This window comes from Bubalus kerabau, chromosome 21 (assembly GCF_029407905.1).
Source record: "Bubalus kerabau isolate K-KA32 ecotype Philippines breed swamp buffalo chromosome 21, PCC_UOA_SB_1v2, whole genome shotgun sequence".
Taxonomy (NCBI): domain Eukaryota; kingdom Metazoa; phylum Chordata; class Mammalia; order Artiodactyla; family Bovidae; genus Bubalus; species Bubalus kerabau.
In genome coordinates, this window is record NC_073644.1 from 51,416,603 (window position 1) to 51,439,192 (window position 22,590).

At 50.0% G+C, this 22,590-nt stretch overlaps 1 protein-coding gene across 2 annotated transcripts in view; it reads left to right on the forward strand.

Annotated features, from left to right (window-relative positions):
• CTIF (cap binding complex dependent translation initiation factor) overlaps positions 1–22,590 on the forward strand; it is a 316,318-nt gene that overhangs the window by 72,824 nt on the left and 220,904 nt on the right. For both annotated transcript variants that reach the window (XM_055558868.1, XM_055558866.1), the window contains exons 2-3: positions 2,683–2,884; positions 18,403–18,474. In XM_055558868.1, the coding sequence (XP_055414843.1) occupies positions 2,705–2,884; positions 18,403–18,474 (252 nt within the window). In that variant the 5' untranslated portion in view covers positions 2,683–2,704. The remainder of the gene's footprint in view (positions 1–2,682; positions 2,885–18,402; positions 18,475–22,590) is intronic.

The following is a 22,590-nucleotide window of genomic DNA, read 5'->3' on the forward strand; positions in this document are numbered from 1 at the left end:
AGATTGGGCAGGTGGAAGGAAGGGGAAAATGACTTTGGGTGAGGGACACAGTGTGAGCAAAAGCACAGAGGCAGAAAGAGCATCCCGTGTTAGTGGTTTATTGCCACAAACTTAAAGGCTTAGAATGATGCCTGTTTATCATCTCACAGGGCTGGAAGTCAGAAGCCCCTCTCGGTATAGCAGGAAGCTGAAATCAGGGTGTCGGTCAGGCTGAGTTCTGGTCTGGAGGCTCTGAGAGACAAAACCTGCCCCCAAACTCAGGGCTTGTTGAATTTACTTCTTGCTGTTGCAGGCCGGAAGCACGTTTCCTGATCAGTCATTGACCAGGAATGGCTCTCAGCCTCTCAAGGCTGCCCACGAACCTTGCACACATTCCTTCTCCTTCAGGCCAGCAACTCTGTCTCTCCCTCCAGCCCCACATGTAAGGGGCTCATGTGATTGGGTCAGGCCTTCCTGAATACTCTGAGTCTTCAGATCTGCTGACTTGGTGTTTAATTACATTTACAAAATCCTCTCCCAGGAGTTCCTAGGTTAATGTTTGATTGAGTAACTGGGAGAAAGTGTATGCTCAGGGCTCTCTTGAGTTCTGAAGCCTGCCACACTTGACTTACATTCAGGACAAAAAGCAGAGTGGCCAGGGGGCAGGAGGCAGCTGTCTGAGCGGTGGGGTTGGTGGTAGGAAGGACGTAAGACCACTGTGGCCCTTGAATGGCAGGTGGAGGAAGTGGCCCTCGCACCACTAGGCACACTTATTTCAATCTGAGCAAAGTGCCTGCCTGCACACTCACCGCCACCCAGGCCCCCATCCCTGTGTTCCCCTAGTCTGAAGAGAGCACCCAAGCCTGAAACCACAGTCTCCTCCCTCTGGGGCAGGTGGACGCACCCACGAGCCCCGAGGTTACTGAGCTCAGAAGCCCAGCACCTACCCTCTGTAGCTGGTCTGGGGTCCAAGGGAGGCTGGAACTCATGCAGCAGCCAAGAGCCAAAACCTGAATCCAGAAATCAGCTGGAGAATGTGTGTCCGCTTGTGTGACCATCCTTCCCATGGTCCGCACAGCCTCCAGGGAGCCTGTCGAGGGTTTGGGGGAGTCAGCATTCATGGTCTCGCAGCATTTCTGGAACCCCTCGGGCTGCTGCTTGTCCTGTTTTGGATTCATTACGATTGAAAACTCAACAAACTCTTAAGTGTTGGTGAATAACTGTGTCCTAAAAAAGCTCTCAGTAATCCAAGGTTTTGAAATTCAAGTGTTCCTCTAAACATACTAGGAAGTTGTCTTTATTATCCACAACACGTTCAAGGCGCCGAAAGCCCTTTGTGGTCTCAGCCTGCGCATTTACTTGGGTCTTTGTTGAGCGACCTCACTCACTTCACTGTGTGTGTCTAAGGGTGGTGATTTGGTAGAGGACCCTTGTACTAGTTCTGATGGTGAAGCCGTGTGCAATCTCTGCTTTTTCTGCTCAGTCGGCTCCCCCTGGAAAGCACTGATTTCCAGAGAGTGGAAGGGACGCCAGACCAGCTTTAAAGCCCCTTCCTGTCAGGAGCAGGAGTTGGGGGGTGTCCCTGCTAGGAAGGGACCTAGTGGTAAGAATGGTTCTAGCTTTCTCAACTTCCAGGTGGGCTGTGGGGAGCTTTGAGGACAAGAGTGGACAGTGGAGGTGTCCCTGCAAGCCTGGGCCCCTGCAGCTGCTAGGTTAACCAGTCCTCTTGGAGACGGACAGCTTTTTATTTTTTTTAAGCAATGCCTCAAGGCATATAGGATCTTAGTTCCTTGACCAGGGATGGAACTTATGTCCTATGCAGTGGAAGTGCAGAGTCCTAACCCCTGGACTGCCAGGGAATTCCTCCTAGGGACAGCAGTTTTATTGGTGGACTTTAATAGATATCCATGGAACACTGGTCAAACTTTATGTTAAGCTTCTCAGAGAGAGGGCCTGAGCTGTAAATGAGGGTGTCATGCTCCTATGGAGGGTGACCAGGCAGTGTCCAAGGCTGAACCATGCCCTCCCAGACAACCCGCTGGGCCTTACACATTGTATCATTAAAAGCTAGTCATGTCCTTACAGACTGAGTATAGCGTGTGTCCTACTGGACACACCATTAACAGGGCTGCAGAATCACGTTATCGCCTACCGTCTTCACCAAATTTAGGAATAGTCTGGTGTGCAAAAAGAAAACATGTCTTTGGAAGGAGGTATTCCTTGGAGGTGCAGGCCCTTTAAAGCGTCTGTGTCTGGGGACCCCCTGTATGTCTCAATGCTGGAGTCAGGGACATAGACACCTGTGGTCAGTCTTATTCTGCTTTATGATAGATTTGTTAACTCCATGTTGGGAAATGGGGTCGGGGTGGTAGGCTGGGTCCAATTTTCCACTTTCTCCTGAGTGGTAAGGTCTAGGTATGAATTGACACCCAGCATGGCACCAGTTACAATGCTGGACAATTAGGCACAATACTGGCCCTTCTCTGGGCCTGAGTCTCCTTCCCGACCCCCCAGGAGGAATCACAGCTTCCTCTTCACTCGCTAAAGGCCAGCCAGCGCCCCACTGACTGCTCAAGGGCTTAGGAGAGGGCAGCATGGATGAGGGAGTGCCTCCGGGAGGGGGAGGACTTCTCAGGTGGGGTCCCCATCTCTGCCTCCAGCAGCGTCCTCTCACCGAGCCCATCTGTCCTCTGCCTCCTGCAGCCCAGGCCCCTGAGAGGGAGGGATGGAGAACTCTTCAGCAGCGTCCGCCTCCTCTGAGGCCGGGAGCAGCCGCTCCCAGGAGATCGAGGAGCTGGAGCGCTTCATCGACAGCTACGTGCTGGAGTACCAGGTGCAGGGGCTGCTGGCCGACAAGACGGAGGGTGATGGCGAGAGTGAGAAGACGCAGTCCCACGTCTCCCAGGTAACACCGCCCGGGAGGGCATGGGGCTCAGCAAGCTCAGAGGGGTGCTAAGGGGCCCTGGCTCCAGGCAGCGTCCGGTCGTGCAGCCCTAGATTGCCAAGGTGGGGATGGCCCCCTAACCAGAGTGTGGGATCCAGGCAGGAAGCCCCCAGCTGTGCACTCCTGGCCCCTCTGACCCCACTGGGCAGCTCAGGCCTGGCAGACTCACAATTCATGGAACCCTCGTTTATTGAGCACCTGCTGTGTGCAAGGCACTGCTCCCTGCTCCATGAGCCACAAGCTCATGTTCTAGCAGACATGATGATTGAAGCTCATCCAAAGGCACACCATCAAAAGTCTGTCACTTCTGAATGGGTCCTCTGATGTTGAAGACAGGCAGTTGTTGGCAGCCAAAGATCGTGTCTCTCAGGCCTCAGCCAGGGCTCTGTGTGCCAGACCTCATGATGCACATGAAGCCTTCAGACCAGAATCTCAGGTCTGAAGCTCTGGAGCTTCCCTGCTGCTGGCCACTCTGTGGCAGCCCTGGTGGAAGGTGAACTCTGCTGAAAGACTGTGGGTCAAGATTTGGAAGTTTCCAGTTCTCCAGAGTAGAATGAACCATTAAGGGAAGTGACCATGTCAAGTACATCTTTGCTGAGCATGATAAATCCTCAGTAGATCATTGTTCAACAGTTGGTTCCATATTGCTTCTAGCTGCCTGTGTGACCTCAGGCAAGCAGACCCCTCAACTTCTCTGAGGCTTGGCTTTCTTACCTGGTGAATGACGATGATCCTGCCATCTCAGGAATGTTGAAAGTTCAGAGGTGATAAGAGGCTCAAAAACTCTGGAGGAGCAGGGTGTTGTCTGTATCTGGAGGTTCAGGAGGGTCTCTTCTGCTCAGGGTCTGAGGCCCCACGTTGATCTCTTGTACTTGTCCACCCTCAAGCCCAGGGCTCCCTCCCAAGTAGTGAGGAGCCACATGTGGCCCCTGGTTTGGAGGAAAGCCAAGTGCAGCAGTCTAACTCACCATCTTAGGTGGGCAGCAGATCCAGACCCTCCAGATTTTAGACGGCCAGGATGAACTTGTGGCTTTCCCGGCACTCAGGACCAGGAGTGGCCCTGGGAAATTCTGAAACCAAAACAGTGCAGCTCAGATTGGGACTTGAACCCACGCTCTTAGTTGAGATTGCACACTTGTCAAGACTTCGTGAAGCTTGGGTTCTTGATGTCTCAGAAAGAATCCAATGAGAGACAAGATGATAGGTAAGAAGTGAATTTATTTAGAGTGAAACATACTCCATAGAGTGTGGGCCATCTTAGAGGACCAGAGGCTCTGAAATACGGCTTGGTTAGTTTTTATGGGCTGGGTAATTTCACAGGCTAATGAGTGGGAGGATTCCAACTCTTTAGTGTGGGAGGAAGGGCAAGGATTTCCAGGCATTGGGCCGCTGCCCACTATTTAGCCTTTTATGGTTAGCTCTGAACTGTCATGGTGCTGGTGAGTGTGTCATTTAGCTAATATATTACAATGAAGATATAATGAGGCTCAAGTTGAATCTGAAAGTTGAATCTTTCGCCATCTTGGATCTAGGTAGTTCTAATCGGTTTTTGTCATGTCCTATGACTATATGGCTTCCCTGGTATGTGGACTCTGGGGCTTTCCTGATAGTTCAGTTGGTAAAGAACCCGCCTGCAAGGCAGGAGACACCAGTTTGATTCCTGGGTTGAAGATCCCCTGGAGAAGGGATAGGCTACACACTCCAGTATTCTTGGGCTTCCCTGGTGGCTCAGCTGGTTAAGAATCCGCCTGCAATGTGGGAGATCCAACCTGGGTTGGATCCCTGGGTTGGGAAGAACCCCTGGAGAAGGGAAAGGCTACCCACTCCAGTATTCTGGCCTGGAGAATTCCATGGACTGTACAGTCCATGGGGTTGCAAAGAGTTGGACACAGCTGAGCGACTTTCACTTTCATGACTTATGTTGTTCTCGAGGTTGCGCTCGGTCCCCTTCCCTCCTGTTTCAAAGCCATGGTACTGCCTGCCTTATCCCCATTGGAGGGTAGGGAAGGGAAGATCAGCCCTGAGAGAGAAATGGAAATATATGTGATGCTTTCCTGGGTGTCCTTGAAGTTCTAAGATCACAGGTAGTAGCGAGCCTGTAATCTGTTCAGTATTCAAGCTGCAAGTGTGTAGTGAACACCTGCTGCGCACCTGGCGCTGTCCTAGGACCATGTACCCAGGAGTGAGCAAAAGAGAGGAAGAGCTCACCCCTTGTGGCCCTTATTCCGGTGGTGGATGGCAACTGCTCTGGGGGAAAATAAATCAAGAAAATGGAGTGTGAGGAGTGATGAGGGTCAGGAGGTGTTTGCAGTTGTAAATGGGATGTCAGGAAGATGTCATCAAAGGCGGTGGAGGCATAAGCCTGGATGGGAGTGGTCAAGGGCAGAGGGGCTGGTTGCTGGAGCAAAGGCCTTGAGTAGATGAGAGGGCTTGGCCTTGGCTCCAGCCCCATGGAGAGGCACGGGGCTGGTCTGGCATGTGCTGCCTGTCTCCCTCACGGTGTAGGGGACTCCGGTGGCCTCTAGCAGAGCATCCCCTGAAGTTTCCTCCATGTGAAATGGGCTCTTCCAAGAGAGGGGTCTCAGGAAGCTGTGAAGCTTCACCCCAGGGGAACGCTTTGCGAGTGGTAGAATCTCCATTCCCATCAGGGAGAATTTGGAAGGAGGGGCCTTCCCAGTGCCTCTGCCCTCTCTGTAGGACCAGCTGAGCTCTCAGGACACAGAGCCTCAATCTGGGCCCTGCACTCCCAGCTCCTACTCCTGGGATAGGTTGGGCCTAGCCATGCCCAGATAGCCACATCTGGAGCAGCTGTTAAACAGATGCTAGCTGTGAGGCAGAGTGTGGAAAACACTTGGGCCATCTAGATGCATTCCTTAAGCCGCCTGCATTCCCTGAGGTTCCCTGGAAGAATGCAAGCACCTGGCAGGATCCTGGGATCCGCCTGCGCACTGCTGGCCAAGGGGCGTACATTCCAGTCCTGCTCCCACCAGCTGCTCCCCCACAACCCTGAACAGCTGGAGTCCAGACTCCGGGGGTGGGGGCAGCAGTGGCGACTCTAAGCAAGGCCAGGGTTAGACGTGTCGGTATAACTACTTCTTTGGAAAAAACACAATCTCTTTATTGACACCACTTAAAGGGAAACCTTTCTGCCAAAGCACTTTTGCTTGTTTTTGTTTAACCTGATGACTGTTTTAAAGGGAAGCCAAAGACAAAACCAAAAAAACCTCAGAGAATGTCCCAGGCTGCCTGTCTGCAGTGGTGTTTTGATATTTCTGGGAGAGAAAATTGTTAAGAATCTTGGAAACCTAGAGAAGACTTGAGGGAGTGGAGAAGAATGTTGCTTTTCAGTGGGTGAGGTCGTTTTTTAGGATCTGAGAGATGACAGTTGACTCTCGGGAAGAAAATACCTCAAGATGCTTGTAGAGTGTGTTCCCCCTGCCCCTGCCCCACCCACAACTAGGAAGGAAAATGAATGGATGGATGGATGGATGGAAGGGAGAGAAGAAGAGAGAGAGGTTCCTTTTTATCCTAGGTGAGTAACCCAGAGAATGTATGTTCTAAGTTTCCTAACATGTTTGGGACATCAATTTAAAATTACCCCACACATTTTAAGAGTGCCTCCCTTGCAATGGATTCCAAGTCCACAAAGGCACATCAGGAAAGTTGTCCTTACTCTGTCCTTGGGAGGAGGGAGGTGATGGCTCTATTCTGCAGAAGAGAAAAACTGAGATGAGAGATGGGACATAGCCAAACGCCACTGCTGGGTGGTGGCTGAGCTGGGCCCCGGGATCCACCCCTTCCCCACCTACTTTTGGTTCCCTGATAGGTACAGGCTGTGACTAGCAGGCTGCTGGGAGGTTAGTATACTTTTTTCCCCTGTAGAATGAGAATTGGGATTCCAAGTCTCATTGACCAGTAACCTTTTGAGGAAGAGACTGGAATGTTGTAAGTAGGGAAGTTTGGCACCTCTGATATTACTTGATGGTTTTATGGGCCATCAGCAAGCTTTAAAGCAGTGTTCACAGCTCTGGCTGTTCATCGGAATTGCTCGGGAGCTTGGGCAGGTCCCACCCCAGAGTTGAGTGGAATGGGGATGGGTCTGGGCATTGACATTCTTGTCAGCTCCCATGTGACTCTGACGTCCTTTTCAGGTTGATGACCACAGCCACAGGTGGACTTGTCTGTCTCCCTTCCCCACCCCTCCGTGGTGAAGGGCCTGGAGGTCTACTCTCTCGGAAGGATAGAATGTAGGGACGTTGTAAAGAATAGATACGTCTAATGAAAGCATGTTTCCCCAGAATGCTTGGTAACAAGTCACGTGAAGAGCCAGTGAGGGTGAAGATAACTTCCTGTAGTTCTTTTGGATGCTGTGAGGCCCTTGGAAGTCATGCGTTTGGAAGAGACCTTACAGAGAGATGGATAATAGGAGGATTCAGATCAGTGTGAAGTTGGTTTCTCACAACATTTTCCTTCCCTCTTTCTCTTCACATTTTTCCTTGCATTCTGCTTTCCCTATGCAGTGTTCCCTCATCCCTCTTCTATCCCATTCCCTCATTTCCTCCTGCCCTTGGAATCCTTATTCCCTGCCATGGTTGCTCAAAGGAGGAAGTGCTCAATGGTGGACCACATGTGAAAGGCTTAACAGAAGTCAATTTAAGGGGAACTGTGGGGTGGTTGAATATGGGGAGTCATTTTATCTTTCTCCTTATTTAAAAAGATAATTTATTTTTAATTACATAATTACTATATGCATATATTCTCATGATACTTAAGAATTCAAAGGCTAATTAGCTACTGCCTTATTCCACTGTCTTACCTCTACCTCCATCAGAATGATGAGTTAACTTCTTCACCTTTTTAATGACTTACAGAAATATATTATTTCCAAATCTTATATCATAGCTGGGGAATATGTTGTTTGAGAACTCACCTTTTTCACCTAGCTGTTTGCCCTAGTGATTCCTCCAGGCTTGTACATCTGCTGTGTTCTGTTTAATGGCTGCAAAGAAACCCACAGTACGGATGTCCCATAGTTTAACAATTCACCTATTGCTGGACATTCAGATCACTTTCAGAATTTCCCCTGGAGATACAGAATACATCAGCAAACACTTCTGAACGTGTCTCCTCCTACACATGTAAAAGTGTTTCTTTAGGTGGATGCTGAGAAATAGAATCAGATTTAATAGCTGTTGCCAAATTGCTCTCCAGAAGGCCTGTTGTATCATTCACAGGACTACCAGTGGATTGAGACAAATGGTCTCTTGTCACTTTAATTTGCATTTTCTTGATTTTTAGTGAGGCTGAGCCCTTTTAAACCTGATTACCAGTTGTTTTTAAAAACAAGTTAAATTTTTATTTTACTTTTAAAGCAACAGTAGAAAAACAGAGACAATCAGAAAACAGAAAGAAGCCCACCATAATTTTATGATAAAAACTAGTATAGCTTTTGTGTATTATTTTTTTCTTAATATACCTCTGAAGAGTTGAGCTTCTAGCATACATGTAGCTTTTAGCTTGTTTACTTATTTAGCTCGGTCTCCTATACATTTTTTGGTGGTTTGGGCATAAAGTACAGTTGCTGAAACCGGCCAGTTACCATTGGCTAAATAATGAAATATAATTAGAGCTAAGAATGATTAATTCAGGCCCTGTTCTAGGCTCTGGGGATAAAGTCATGAATAGAACTTACCTTCAGAGGGAGAAAGACAGGTGATGGACAAGGAAGGAAACAGGATGTTAGAAGGTGATGTATGCGTGAAAGAGGCGGGAAGGGCCCGGGGTGCTGGGCTGTCTAGAAGACTTGCTTAGACCTTTGAGTAAAGATTTGAAGAGGGTGAGAGTGAGGCCACTAAGAAACCAGCCTTCCAGGCAGAGGGGATGTCAGGAACACAGCCCTGGTGTGGGAGTGTACCCCACTTTGAGAAGTAGCTTTGGGGCCAGTCTGCTGGGGGCAAAGAGCCACACCTGTGGGGCCTGGTCAGTGAGATGCTGGAGGGTTTTGAGCAGAGGAGAGAGGTGCTATTGGTTAGATCGAGCCACTCTGGGTGCTTTGTGGAAAATCAGCAACATCAAGGGGCAGGGCGGAAAGGAAGCAAGGGACCAGGAAGTCCTTGGTTGGCCAAGGTCAGACTGATGGCAGCTTGGAGCCGTGTGGGACTGTGGACGTGGTGAGAGATGGTCAGTTTCTCATACTTTAAGGCACAGACAACATGACTGGCCTTGACAATAGCCTGAGCCTGTGGAAGGACAGACTTTCCAGAAATGAGATGGAAGACCCTGGAAGATCAGTGTTGGGGAGGTCAAGAGTTCAGTTTTCAGATGTGAGAGGTTTAAAATAGTACTGGATTCTGCTGTACAACAATGGCAGAAACCAACATAGCATAGTAAAACAATTTTCCTCCAATTAAAAAAATAAATAAATAAGAGAAAAGGATAGTACTGGATGTTTTGGTAGAGATGTCAATTAAGCAGTTGAATATACAGAGTGGCGTTCTGAGAAAGAGAATGACCTGGAGATTTACATTTGTAAATAGTGACATAGGGGTGGCATTTTAAACCCAAAGAGTGAGGGAGCTTAGACAAAAGGGTCAAAGACTGAGCTCCAAGAAGTTGGGACCCTGAGGAGGAACTACCAAAGGACAGGGAGGGGTGTCCATGTCAATTCATTTACTTTACATAACAATGCTGTGAAGTTCAGTTCAGTTCAGTCACTCAGTCATGTCCAGCTCTTTGTGACCCCACGGACTGCAGCACTCCAGGCTTCCCTGTCCATCACCAACTCCTGAAATTTACTCAAAACTCATGTCCATTGAGTCGCTGATGCCATCTAACCATCTCATCCTCTGTCACCCGCTTCTTCTCCCTCCTTCAATCTTTCCCAGCATGAGGGTCTTTTCAAATGAGTCAGTTCTTCACATCATGTGGCCAAAGTATTAGAGCTTCAGCTTCAGCATCAGTCCTTCCAATGAATAGTCAGGACTGATCTCCTTTAGGATGGACTGGTTGGATCTCCCAGCTGTCCAAGGGACTCTCAAGAGTCTTCTTCAACACCACAGTTCAAAAGTATCAATTCTTTGGCACCCAACTTTCTTTATAGTCCAACTCTCACATCCATACATGACCACTGGAAAAAACATTGCCTTGACTAGACGGACCTTTGTTGGCAAAGTAATGTCTCTGCTTTTGAATATGCTGTTTAGGTTGGTCATAGCTTTTCATCCAAGAAGCAAATGTCTTTTAATTTCATGGCCACAGTCACCATCTGCAGTGATTTTGGAGCCTAAAAAAATAAAGTCTGTCACTGTTTCCCCATCTGTTTGCCATGAAGTGAAGTGAAGTGATGCTGTGAAGAAGATGCTCTATTGTTGCCTGCTCACAGGGGAGGAAACAGAGGCTCAGAGAGGTTGACTACGCTGCTTAAGGTCACTTAGTGAGCACGTGGTCAGTCTGCGGTTCGAACCACGTGGCCTCGCTCCAGGTGGCGTACCCTTAACCTGTGCTGTAGCAGTTTCTCTTGTTTTCTTACAAGCAAGGGAAACAGTCTGAAGAAGGAAGGGACTTGCCCAAGGTGATAGATTAAGAGACAGAGCAGGAATATGAAGTCAGGTTTGCTGCTTCAAGAACTCAGGCTCTTGGGAATTCACTGGCGATCCAGTGTAGGACTCGGCACTTTCACTGCTGGACCTGCGTTCAATCCCTGGTCAGGGAACTGAGATCCTGGAAGCCTGGTTGTACAGCCAAAAACAAAAAAAAAACAGCAAAGAAACGAAAAAGAACTCAGAATCCTAATCGCTGCATTAAGCTGCCTCCACAATAGGAAAGTTGCTTGAGTTTTTTGTTCATTTGTCTTCAGATTGGAGGGAAAAGGTTTTCTCCCTCTCTCAAATCTCAGCCCTTGGGCCGCATCCTCCCCGAGCCCCCCCACTCCAAGATTTTTCTGGAGTGTCACTGTGGGTGAGAGAGTGAGCTGCCAGGCAGTCTCCACTCCCGCCTCCCCTGGCCCCCTTCTCCTGGTCAGTGAGACCATGGACGAGGACAGAGGAAGCGGTCTTGTATGCTCCTGACGTCTGGAAGCCCCCACCTTTAGGTTACCCCACGCCTGGGCTCCGTGAGGAAGCCCCTTCTCCTCTCGGGCCCCTCACCAGGAAAAGAGGGTGTTGGATGAGAGCAGTGATTCCCACTAGACCTTCAGATCACTCCCCTTCCCCGCCCCGGGTGGTCCTGGCACCCCTTGATTAAGAAGTCCTGGATAAGATGGCTTTTTAAATAATTTTTCACTTTGAAATAATTTCAGATGTACATAAAAATTATACTAATAAAACAAAGAATTCCTGCACATCCTTCACCCAGATTTTCCACTTGTTAATATTTTATCACATTTGCATTCTCTCTCCTCTCGATAGAGCAGTTGATCAATAGATTCTGTATATGGAGAGATTTCCCCTCTATCCCTAAATACGTCAATGTGTATTTACAAAGAACAAGGACATTCTCTTACATAGTCATGAAGCAGATACAACACTGTTATTTAACCAATAGACCTTATATTGCCCTGCTTCCCCAATAATGTCCTTTATAACGACAATAACAAAAAATTCTAGGTTCCTCAGCGAATTAAACATAGAACTACTATATAACCCAGCAGTTCTACTTCTGGGTATATACCCAAAAGAATTGAAGCAAGTATTTGGCCAGATGCTTGTACAGAATGTTCACAGCAGTATTATTCACCATAGCCAAAAGGTGGAAACACTTTTGTTCATCAGTGAATGATTGGATGAACAGAATACAGGCCATACATATAGGAATATTATTGAGGCTTAAAAAAGAAAAAAAGGAAATTCTGTCACATGGATGAACCTTAAGGACTTTATGCCAAGAGAAGTAATTCAGACACAGAGGACAAATACTGTTTGACCCCACTTCTGTGAGGCATGTGGAATACTCAGATCCGTAGAGAATGAAAGTAGAAAAGTTGTTACCAGGGTTTTGGAGGAGTGGGATGGGGAGTTACTGTTTGATGGGGGCAGTTGCAGTTTGGGATGAAAAAGTACTGGAGCTGGATGTTGGTGTTGGTTGAATAACAAGGTGAATGAACTTAACGCCACTGAATTGTGCACTTAAAAATAGTTAAAGTGTAAATTATATTTTACTACAATAAAAAAATTTCTGGTTCAGCATTGGATTCATGATCATACATACATTTAGTTTCCAACATTTTCACTGGCTCTTTGAACTAATACCTGTTTATCCCTTTTACTCATTCTGCCTCTCTTTTGGCTGTGTCACCCTGGGTCAGTTACGTAGCTATGCTTTGTCTCAAGTTCCATGTTTGCAAAGTTGGGGGTAATAAACAGGCCTAGGGATCTGTGTGGAGTAAATGTTAATGTATGTAGCAGTCTTCGTGCCTGGGTTTAAATGAAATCTTTGTATGTCCTGGTGAGGAATCCTTTGCTATACATGTTGCAAGGGGCCTCTCACTTGTCTTTGTGTTTGTGAATTTTTTTTAACACAAAATTTTAGACTTTGATGGAATTTAAAACTTGCATCTTGGATTTTAACCAACTTGGAATGTGTTGTCCATGTGTGGTAGGAGGCAGACACTAGGGTCATTTTCCCCTCACTAGCTCACTGGTTGTCTCGGTCCCTGTGTTTATTGTTTACTGATGGTCTCTCCCTGCCCTCCTGTGAGACACTGTCCTTATCATATACTAAGTTCCTATGTACACGTCTGTTTGTACATGGATGCAGTTTTATCAGCTGATCTTTTCCTCTCCTCCTACTGATTCAGCCTGCTGGTTTGACTCTGCCCTTGATACACGTCCAGGCTTCCCTGGCGACTCAGCTGGTAAAGAATCTGCCTGCAGAGACCTGGGTTTGATCCCTGGGTTGGGAAGATGCCCTGGAGAAGGGAAAGGCTATCCACTCCAGTATTCTGGCCTGGAGAAGTCCATGGAGAATTCCTGTATAGTCCACGGGGTCTCAAAGAGTCAGATAAAGCCGAGCGACTTTCACCTGATACACATCCATGTCTGGAAGGGCAAGTGCAAGGGATTCAAATACCACTGATAAGGGGGCTCCTGCAGCCTCCCTACCTTGGGCTTTTCTCTTTTTACTCCTCCCTCAAGCTTCAGTGGCGTCCTCTGTCCTCCGTCAAAGTCTGCTCTCCAAATATTGTCCATCCTGGCGAGCAAATGACTGATAACAGATTTTAATTCTTTTAGCATGAAGTATTTAGAATGTACTGATAAGAGCAGATAAAAGCATCTGTTTTGAGTACAGAATAAACCGTCTGTGCGCCTTCGTTTGTTAAACCTTAACCCTGTGCTGTCTTTGTTTCATCTTTTTAAATTAAGAAATAGGTGATAGCAGGTACGGTGAAGGCCCCAAACCACTCTTGTGAATTCCATGGTCGGTGTTCCCCTGCACACAGATTTCCCACCTTTCCTGCCTCTTTGTGTCCCACGACCTCTCAGGAGGGCCACCTTACCCCCCAGGGAACTTGCTCCCAGCTCTAAACCCTTCACCCCAACAGAGAAGAGCGCTGGGCTGACCCAGGCATGGGGGCAGGGCCAAGGAGAGTGTTCCCCAAGGGGGCCCTTCTCTTGTTCTGGAATCATTTCTTGCAGATGAGGACATTCCCGGAAGCCCTGTGTTTTCTCTAGGCAGTGGCTCATTAAAGGCAAAGGGGACGGAGAGGGTGGTGGCTTCAGCCTAAGCAGGAAGAAGATAGCTGGGCAGCAGGATCCCAGCAGATGGTGGGGAGCCCTGAGCAGGGAAGGGAGAGCTCCCAGGGGCTTCAGGCAGCAGCAGAGCGCGGATGTGGCTGGGGAGTTGGAGGTGGGGTGCCACACGGGCCCAGTGGGTGCAGCTTCTGGTGCTAAGTGCAGGGTAAAGAATCTGCCTGCCATGCAGGAGACCCAGGTTCAACCCCTGAGTCGGGAAGATCCCCTGGAGGAGGAAATGGCACTCCAGTATTCTTGCCTGGAGAATCCCATGGACAGAAGAGCCTGGAGGGGCTAAAGTCCAGGGGGTCACAAAGAGTTGGACACAACTGAGCAACCAACACTTTAACTTGGGGGCGTCAGGAAAGTTGTACCTTCCTCCACCAGCTTTCCCCAGGGCCACAGCTGGGTCTCTGGGGTGGGTTTCTGTGGACTTCCCTTTCTTGCTAGCTTTCCTGCACACATCAGCCCTCAGCTCACTGCTAGTCCGTACGATGCACTCAGAGCCACTCCATTTCCACTGCTGCCTGCTCTCCCAGTGGAGACCCGAACGACTCAGGATGCTAGCCTCCTGACCAGTGGACTCCCCACACCCACGCTCCCGGCCAGTTCAGCCTTCTAACACAGCACTGATGATGCTCCCCCTCCCCGCACCCCTCCTCCTACCTCCACCCCGTCACAAGCCTTCCACCCCCTGTGCACCCAGGAGGAGGCTCTGACTGCCTAGCGGGAGGGTCCTGCTTGCTACCCCCTGCCCCTGAGCTAGCTGGTATTCCCCGGCTGGGTCCACACTCGGGCTCATTCTCCTCCAGGGATCCGGGCTTGACTGCTTTCCTTCCCCAGAGAATCCTTCGAGAGCACACTGTCCTTCTTAGCCTTGCATCCCTCCTCCCCGTCTTACTGTTCCTGGGCATCTCACCTCTCCTGTGAAGGGAGCGCTGGGTGCAGTTCCCACAGCAGAGGCACTTGGGAAGGTTGGCCGCTATAAAGTTGAGGGTGACCTCTGATGAAGCAGAGATGTCTCACCCAGGGGGCTGAGGTGGCACGTGGCTGTGCAGAAGCCTCGGCCTCCCCTCTGTGCCTGCCTGTCTGGACAGCCAGTGTTGCTGCCTGCCTCTGCCCTGCCGGGGATCACACTGACCCCAGGAGGAGGTGCCCCCCACCCTTGGGTCACTGTTCTGCAGGGTGTCACGTCGGCATGTGTGCAGCTGGGGTTGAAGTGTTTGGGATGCCCCAGGGGAGGAAGCCTGTCTCTGCAAGGCTGTCCTGGGATGGGACGAGGTGTATGGCATCTAGTTCTCCCCTGGCTGTCAGTCACTCTGCATCTTGAGCATCCTCCCTACTCTCAGCCAGGCTCCAGCCAGGAAAGGAGACTGGGAAGCAGTAAAGCAGAGGGATTGTTTTTATAGTAGTCCAGATGTTTTACAAATGTATATATCTAAACACATATATACATACGTGGATTACTTTTTTTTTTTTTGCCATGCCATGCGGCATGCGGGATCTTAGTTCCCCAACCAGGGGTTGAACCCATGTCCCCTGCAGTGGAAGCATGGAATCTTTAATCTTAAGCCCTGGACTGTCAGGGAAGTCCCTGGATTACTTTTTGTTTTGAAGTTACTTTTGGCTTATAGCAGATGCACAAAAATAGTACAGGTGTTCCAATGTGCCTGCTCCCTAATATGAACATCTTATGTAACCATAGTGCAATGATCAAAACTGAGAAATTAGCATTGGTACAATGAGATTTTACTCGAAAATCACCAGTGTATCTACTAATGTCCTTTTTCTGGTCCAAGATCCAAATTTGCATCTAATTGTCTTGCTTTCTTCTTCTCCTCCAACCTGTGGCACCCCTGTGGTCCTTTCCTATCCCTACAACCCTGACACTTTTGAAGGTCATTTATTTTTTGGAAATTTCATCAGTTTGGATTGCCTGATTGACACTGTGCATTTTTGGCAAGAACCCCTCAAGAGCGACATGGCCCTTCTCAGGGCGTTATGCTGGGAAGTCCACGGTGGGTATATGCTTTATTACAGATGATGTTATCCTTGATCACTTGGTTTAAGGTGGTATCTGATGGACTTCTCATTTTCTCTTTTTTCCCCCCTATAATTTAATAAATATCTTTGCAGAGATGCTTTGAAACTACAAGTATTCAGACAGAGGGAGTCTAACCCAGGGAGTTGATTATCCAGATGATAAAAGAGCTGAGAAACTAAATAACCACAGGAAGCCATCGCCTCCTCCAGACCTGAGGCAGAACGGGTGGAGATGGTATTGCCAGAGCCCAGGGTTAGGGGTCTTGCACAAGAAGCCTATTTGTTGAGACTGGAGCCTTGCAGAGACCCAGTCGCTGCTGTTAACACTGCCTGAGGCACAGAGAGAAGGGGGAGAAACTTCAGGGCTTCCCTCTCTTCTTGTCTGCTATTGGGCCAACCCAACTGGAAGCCCCTGAGTCTACAGGGTCCAACCCTTCTGCAGTACAGAGCAGGGATGAGCAGGAAGCAGCTTGAAGGGCACACTCTCTGGGAACTGGTGCCTGGCCTTTACCTGTTCCTTCAAACTGAGCTGGACTGTCCACTATGACAGCCACTGGCTATGTATGGCTCTTGAGCACTTGAAAAATTGACAAGCTCTGGACTTCCTGGTGGGCCAGTGGTTAAGACTCTGCCCTTCCAATGCAATTGGCACAGATTTGATCCCTGGTCCAGAACTGAGATCTCACATGCCACATGGCACAGCCAATAAATAGCTAAATAAATAATAAAAAAAAATTAATTGACAAGCTCTAAGCAGATTTCAAAATCTCAGTATGGAGAGAAGTATGTAAAATATCTTATTGATCATTTTTATATTAAGTAATTATTGAAATAAATGGATTGTTAAATTTAATTTTACCTTTTTCTTTTCCTTCTTTAAATCTGGCTAATCATTTAAAATTACATCTGTGGTTCCTATTTATTGGCCACCACGGCTGTAGAGGACACTTGTACCAGCCTGTATCATCAGCATTGTAATAAAATGTCTTTCTTATACAAAAGTCCCATCCTTGACCCACAGTCTGGAGGGTGTGTCTTGCCAAGGTTTTACACATCCAGGTTGGTGACGGCCTTGAGCCATCCACACTCACTCACAGTTCTGACCAAGTGTGTCAAACAGAGATTGGGTTCTTCTGGTTTTTGTGACTCATGCAGGTTGTAGGTCGAGGTCAGTGTTCGACATGAGCTGGAGAGCCTACCTCACATTTAAGACAATAGTACAAGCACCTGTGTGTACCTGGAGAGCACAGTGGGAGAGCTGTACTGCCGCTGCTACTCTAGATCTATGCATAGGTTTTCTTTTTAGATGTATTTATTTATGGCTGCTCTGGGTCTTCAGTGCTGCATGCAGGCCTTCTCCAGGTGTGGCGAGCTGGGGCTGCTCTCTAGTTGCAGTGAGCGGCGTCTCACTGCAGTGGTTTCTGTTACTGCGGAGCGTTGGCTTTAGGCGCAGGGGCTTAATCGTCCCTTCACATGTGGGGTCTTCCCGGACCAGGGATTGAAACCATGTCGCCTGCACTGGCCGGCGGAATCTTCCCCACTGGACCACCAGGCCTATGTACAGATTTTTTATGGCTTACAAAGGCCCTTCATTCCCACCTTTGCAGAGTCAGCCAGTCTTGCTGTCCCCATATTATCGATGACAAAGTGGAGCCTGGGAGATAACGTTGATTTCAGTGGCTCTTAAACTTCCCTTGGAGGGCTCGTCCAAATGGAGAAGACAGGTCCTGCCCTGAGAGAGTGATTGAGCGGGTGAAGGGTGGGACCAAACACCCACTGTGTGGCAGGCTCTGGGGACAATCCCACTGCTGGCGGTCAGACCACAGTGGGCGCATGAGAGGCCTGTGAGCTCTCATGAGGTCGGTGGTGGGACTGGGCTTGAGCTGGGCTTCTGATGGCCAGTCCGGGGCTCTTCCCCGATGCCGTACCCTCCTGTCAGCGCACAGGTTCACCGTATTTAGGGGCTGGGTGTACGGGATGATCCCCACATACGTGCCTCACCTTTAACTCCAACCTTGACACTGTAGGGGCTTCCCTGATAGCTCAGTTGGTTAAAGAATCCGCTGGCAATGCAGGAGACCCCGGTTCGATTCATGTGTCGGGAAAATCCGCTGGAGAAGGGATAGGCTACCCACTCTAGTATTCTTGGGCTTCCCTTGTGGCTCAGCTGGTAAAGAATCTGCCTGCAATGCGGGAGACCTGGGTTTGATCCCTGAGCTGGGAAGATCCCCTGGAGAAAGAAAAGGCCACCCACTCCAGTATTCTTGCCTGGAGAATTCCATGGACTGTGTATTTCAGCAAAGAGTCGGGCACGACTGAGCCGTTTTCACTTTCTTGACACTGTAGGGGCTGGTATGGCTGAAACAGGGTTAGGTGGTCAAACATGGTGCCATTTTATTAAAACTCCTGTTTATTCTGGGTGGTGTCTGGTTGGCTTTGGAATGTAGCTGGATCTTCATCACATTGGTGGGCTTAGGCAAAGGAAAATGAGTCTGCTTCCTCACACATATGCCAAAGGGTCACCTCCATGGAATTTGGAGATGCCAACTCGGACCTGCTGGTAGAGAAGGATTTGTCATTGGACGTGGCCGAGCAGGATTTCATACCGGCTATACTTCAGCAGGGCGGGACCCTGCCTGGGAGGCCAGGGCAGAGTGAGGATGAGCCCGTGTGTCCTGCCATCACTGACCACTCCTTTCTCCCCTGCAGTGGACGGCAGACTGCACTGAGCAGCTGGACAGCAGCTGTTCCTTCTCTCGAGGACGAACACCCCCGCAGCAGGTAGGGAACCAGCTCTGTGCTCTGGCAGGGGCTTATCGTGCTCGTGTCTGTCTGGGGTCCTGGGCTGCTCACTTTGGTGCTCCTGAGAGGTGGAGATGTGGGGAGAGCAAGAAGTGGCACACGGGGAGTGTGGTCTGCCATCTGGAAAATTCTCCCTGAATATCCAGCCCACAGTGAAGCCTCCGCTCCCCAGAACACATAGGTTCATAAGGTTTATTTTCAGTAGCAGCATTATTTATAATACAAACATCTGCAAACAACTCATGACCCATTGAGAGGGGAATGGATAAATGATGCATGAATAATCCTTAGAGTGTAATGTAACACAGGAGTGAAGTGAGTGATGGAGGCTACAACCTCACAGTGGAATATTATACAGCAGGGAAATGAGTGAACTGGAGGCTCACACATCAGCACTGGTGATGGAGCCTATGGATAGTGGGTCTCCTAGGGTTTTGGTGCTGGTGGGGCACTTCGGAGATGACTTTTGCTCCAGGTTTGCAGAGGACCCGGAGGGGCAGCCCGTGGGGGTGAGGGAAGCCAACCAGTGTCCTGGGACCAGGCTGGAACCCCCTACTTCGCCCCCTGCTGCTTCCCTGTGAGATCCCAAGAGAACCCCTGAGCGGGTCCTATGACTGGGAGGGAAAGAGGCACCTGCTCCTTGAGAACTGTCCCTGGTGACCCCCCGGGTCCCACATACCTGCTGGTTGTCGAGATGTCCTTGTTGAGATCTTATTCTACTTGTGGGAGATGGTGGAGTTGGAGGCTGAAAACGCCATGCATCTGTTCTCACGCTGTGCCTGTCCAGAGAGATAAGGGAGGCGCACGGACTTCAGTAGTAGCTCACTCCCAGTTCCAGAGCGGCTGCGGCAACATGTTGCCCAGGCCCACTTGCTTATGTCTGACTTCAGTCCGTGCTGCTGATGAAACCAGCTCTCCTCTGTTCTCTCCTGAGGGAAGGTGGTCTGTCCTGAGAGAAAGTTCTGGATCTTTCTTAGGTGTCGGGCTTTGCTGTACCGTGGTGTGGGGGGACAGCTGTTCTGGGCAGCTCTCTCACATGCGTGTCCAGCTGATTCTTAAGTAGGACACCATGATACCGCCTGGGTGAGGTGCTCTGCCACAACTCGGTGGCAGTTCTCTTTTGTCCTCAGCTTCCTCGTATATAAACCAGAAGGCTCGATGGCCTGTGAATGTCCTAGCTTCTCCATGCCATCTGCAGACAAAGAAGTTAGGTCTACGGAGATGTCATGACCTGACCAAGCTGGGACTTGACCCCAGGTCTCTCGCCTGCCCTGTCCTTGGCCCTTTTCCTTGTCTTCCTGTCGTACGTATCCTTCTGAGGAAGTCTTTTGTCCCCCTCCCTAGACTGCTGATGCTTGGTCAGGGACCCTGTTTATATTCCTGAGCCCCTCCAGCTCTTGGCCTAAGACTTGGCATGTCAGGGGCACCAATCACTAGTATCTGGGGTTTCCTACATGAAAATCCCCTTAACTCTTCAGTGGCAAAGGTGGTCTTGAATTTGAGGACTCAAGAATTAGAGAGAGGGCTTTAGGAGAGGGTTGAAAGTCTTGGATGGGGACATAAGAGGCTGGTGAGTGAGAGGCCAAAAAAACAGCTCTCTGTTAGTAGGTATCTGTTTCTGGAATCTTCCTTTTGTTCCTTTCTCCTTTGTCTTTTGTCCCTACTCGCCCTCTCTGGTCCCATTTTCCCATCAGTCCGTATGTGTTTCTAGGTGGAAGAGAACGGTTATCCTCCCACGTGCTTCTCATCTGCCTCCTTCATGCTGAGCTGTCCCTTCACAGTTGGTGCCCCCCGCCTGAAGGAGAGTGGGTGGGGATTTGGCCTGTGGTTGTTCAGTTGCTAAGCTGTGTCTGACTCTGCAACCCCATGGACTACAGCACGCCAGGCTTCTTTGTCCTTCACTGTCTCCCAGAGTTTGCTCAGACTCCTGTCCATTGAGTCGGTGATGCCACCCAACCTTCTCATCCTCCTTCACCAGGGCCAGGATTTGTGGGAAGGGGGGTACCCTGGCACAGTAAGGACCAGCTGCCCCTCAGTCCCACCTTGGGAAGCAGCTGAACAGTTGGCTTGGGGTAAGCAGAGGATGAATGAAATGCAAGATGAAGTGCAACTGAAGTTAAAGAAGAAATTGTAAAGGTGCATGTTAGGTCCTTTCTTGTCAGGATGAACTGAGCATAGGTCCATTGTAGGGGGGAGCGCCAGGAAGGGGAGACGGGCTCTCAGAATGTAAGCCCACTTTACTTCCCGATGTCCCAAGGCAGGCAGGCTTCGTAGCCTGGCCCTCCTGGATGGCCCGTGGCGCTGGACACTGCACTGCAGTGCCTGGAGAGGCAAGAGTTGGACTGAAATGAGGTCTCCTGAAGTCAGGAGAACCTTGGTTTGGTGATGAAAGGCCTGATTGTAGACATTAGTGACTCACTTAACGAGGGTACCCTTGTGGCTCAGCTGCTAAAGAATCCACCTGCAATGCAGGAGACCTGGGTTTGATCCCTGGGTTGGGAAGATCCCCTGGAGAAGGGAAAGGCTACTCATGCCAGTTTTCTGGCCTGGAAAATTCCATGGACTGTACAGACCATGGGGTCGCAAAGAGTCAGACAGTAGAGTAGTGTTGGCAGGTTGGAAATCTTTCTTGCCACCAGCCCAGGAGCGTGTTCAGAGCCGGTGTGGCGGCTCGGCAGTGTCGGGCCAGCCTGCGTCCTCCTCACGGTTCTGCTCTCTCTCTCGTGTTACCTGTGTCCCGTGGCCCATGCTGGCTCATGTCCGTCTTCCTGCCAGGCCTGCACCCACTCTGGGCCTCGTCTCCAGGAGCCTCTGGTGTCCCCTCATGAAGCAGCCATCTTTTTAACATTTTTTTTGGCTGCAAGGTATGTGGGATCTCAGTTCCCCAAACAGGAATAGAACCCACACCCTGGACCGCTGGGGATGTCCGTGAAGCAGCCATCTTCTGACGCCCTCTGGTGGAGGGATCGAAGCTGGTCAGCATCTTCTAAGGAACTGTATTACAAGGAAAGCCCCACAGCTGGCCGGAGGCAGGGCCCCTGCCCGCCCTGCCCTGGGGTGGCCCCCCGATGGAGCTGCCCACTGAAGAGTGCCTCTGCAGGGCGTGGCTCTGATGGCATGGTGCTGCCCAGACGTTCCTCAAAAGCCCCTTCAGCCTGGTCCAGCAGATGCAGGAGTCCTGGACCAGCTCGTCGGGATGCCTACTAGCCCCATGAGCACCCACGGGCCTCCTCACTGCACCCTCTCACCCAGGCAGACACCCTCCGCCTCATACTAATCCATGCTGTGGTCGGGATGTTCCATGGAAATATCTGCCTGCCCCTCATCCTGCTGGCCGGCCCTGATCTGGGCGCCGGGCTGCCTCTACATCCCTGACCGCCCCTGGCCCAGGGCCTGGCGCACAGTGGGTGCTCAGTAATGATTCCTGCGATGGCTCAGAGCTGGTCTATGCAGTCATTCCCTTGCCAGCCCTGTCCCTCTGGCCGCAGCAACTGTGCTGTGCTTTCAGAGGTGGGAAGATGGTTGGCTCTACTATCCCCCTGGGAAGAATTTCAGGGAGACACTGAGGCTCAATCGAGGTAGCTGGGGTGGGCTGGCCACCCTGGCACTTTCCCTGACTGCCGCATCTTGGCCACCTGTGCCCAGAACAGTAGGGCTGGCAGGAAGGTGCTGAAGCATTGCATTCTGCCCAGGAAGCTGTGTGGTGGTGGGTCTCAGACCACAAGCCAAAACGGGCCGGGGGCAGGCCCCATTTAGGGATTAGTTTAGCACTGGGATTAGTTTTTGTTTTTTTAATTAATGTAAGAAATTGAAAACAAACAAACCAACCCTTGCCTTCTCTGCACCCTTTCAGAGGCACGTGGTAGAAGTAAGCCAGGGTAGGCAGAGACCCATGAGATGGGAGGAAGGGGGCTCGGAGAGTCCGGAACAAAACATGGGCTCTGTGTAGCCCTGAAGAGGCCCAACAACTGCCTGCCATTGGGGATGGGCTGTGTTGGGGACTGTTTGGCATCCCGGCAGTGTCTTTCCCAGAGAGCTCGCCCATCACCTGGTCAGTTACTCAGGAGGTTGGAATACAGTTTCCACCTTCTTATT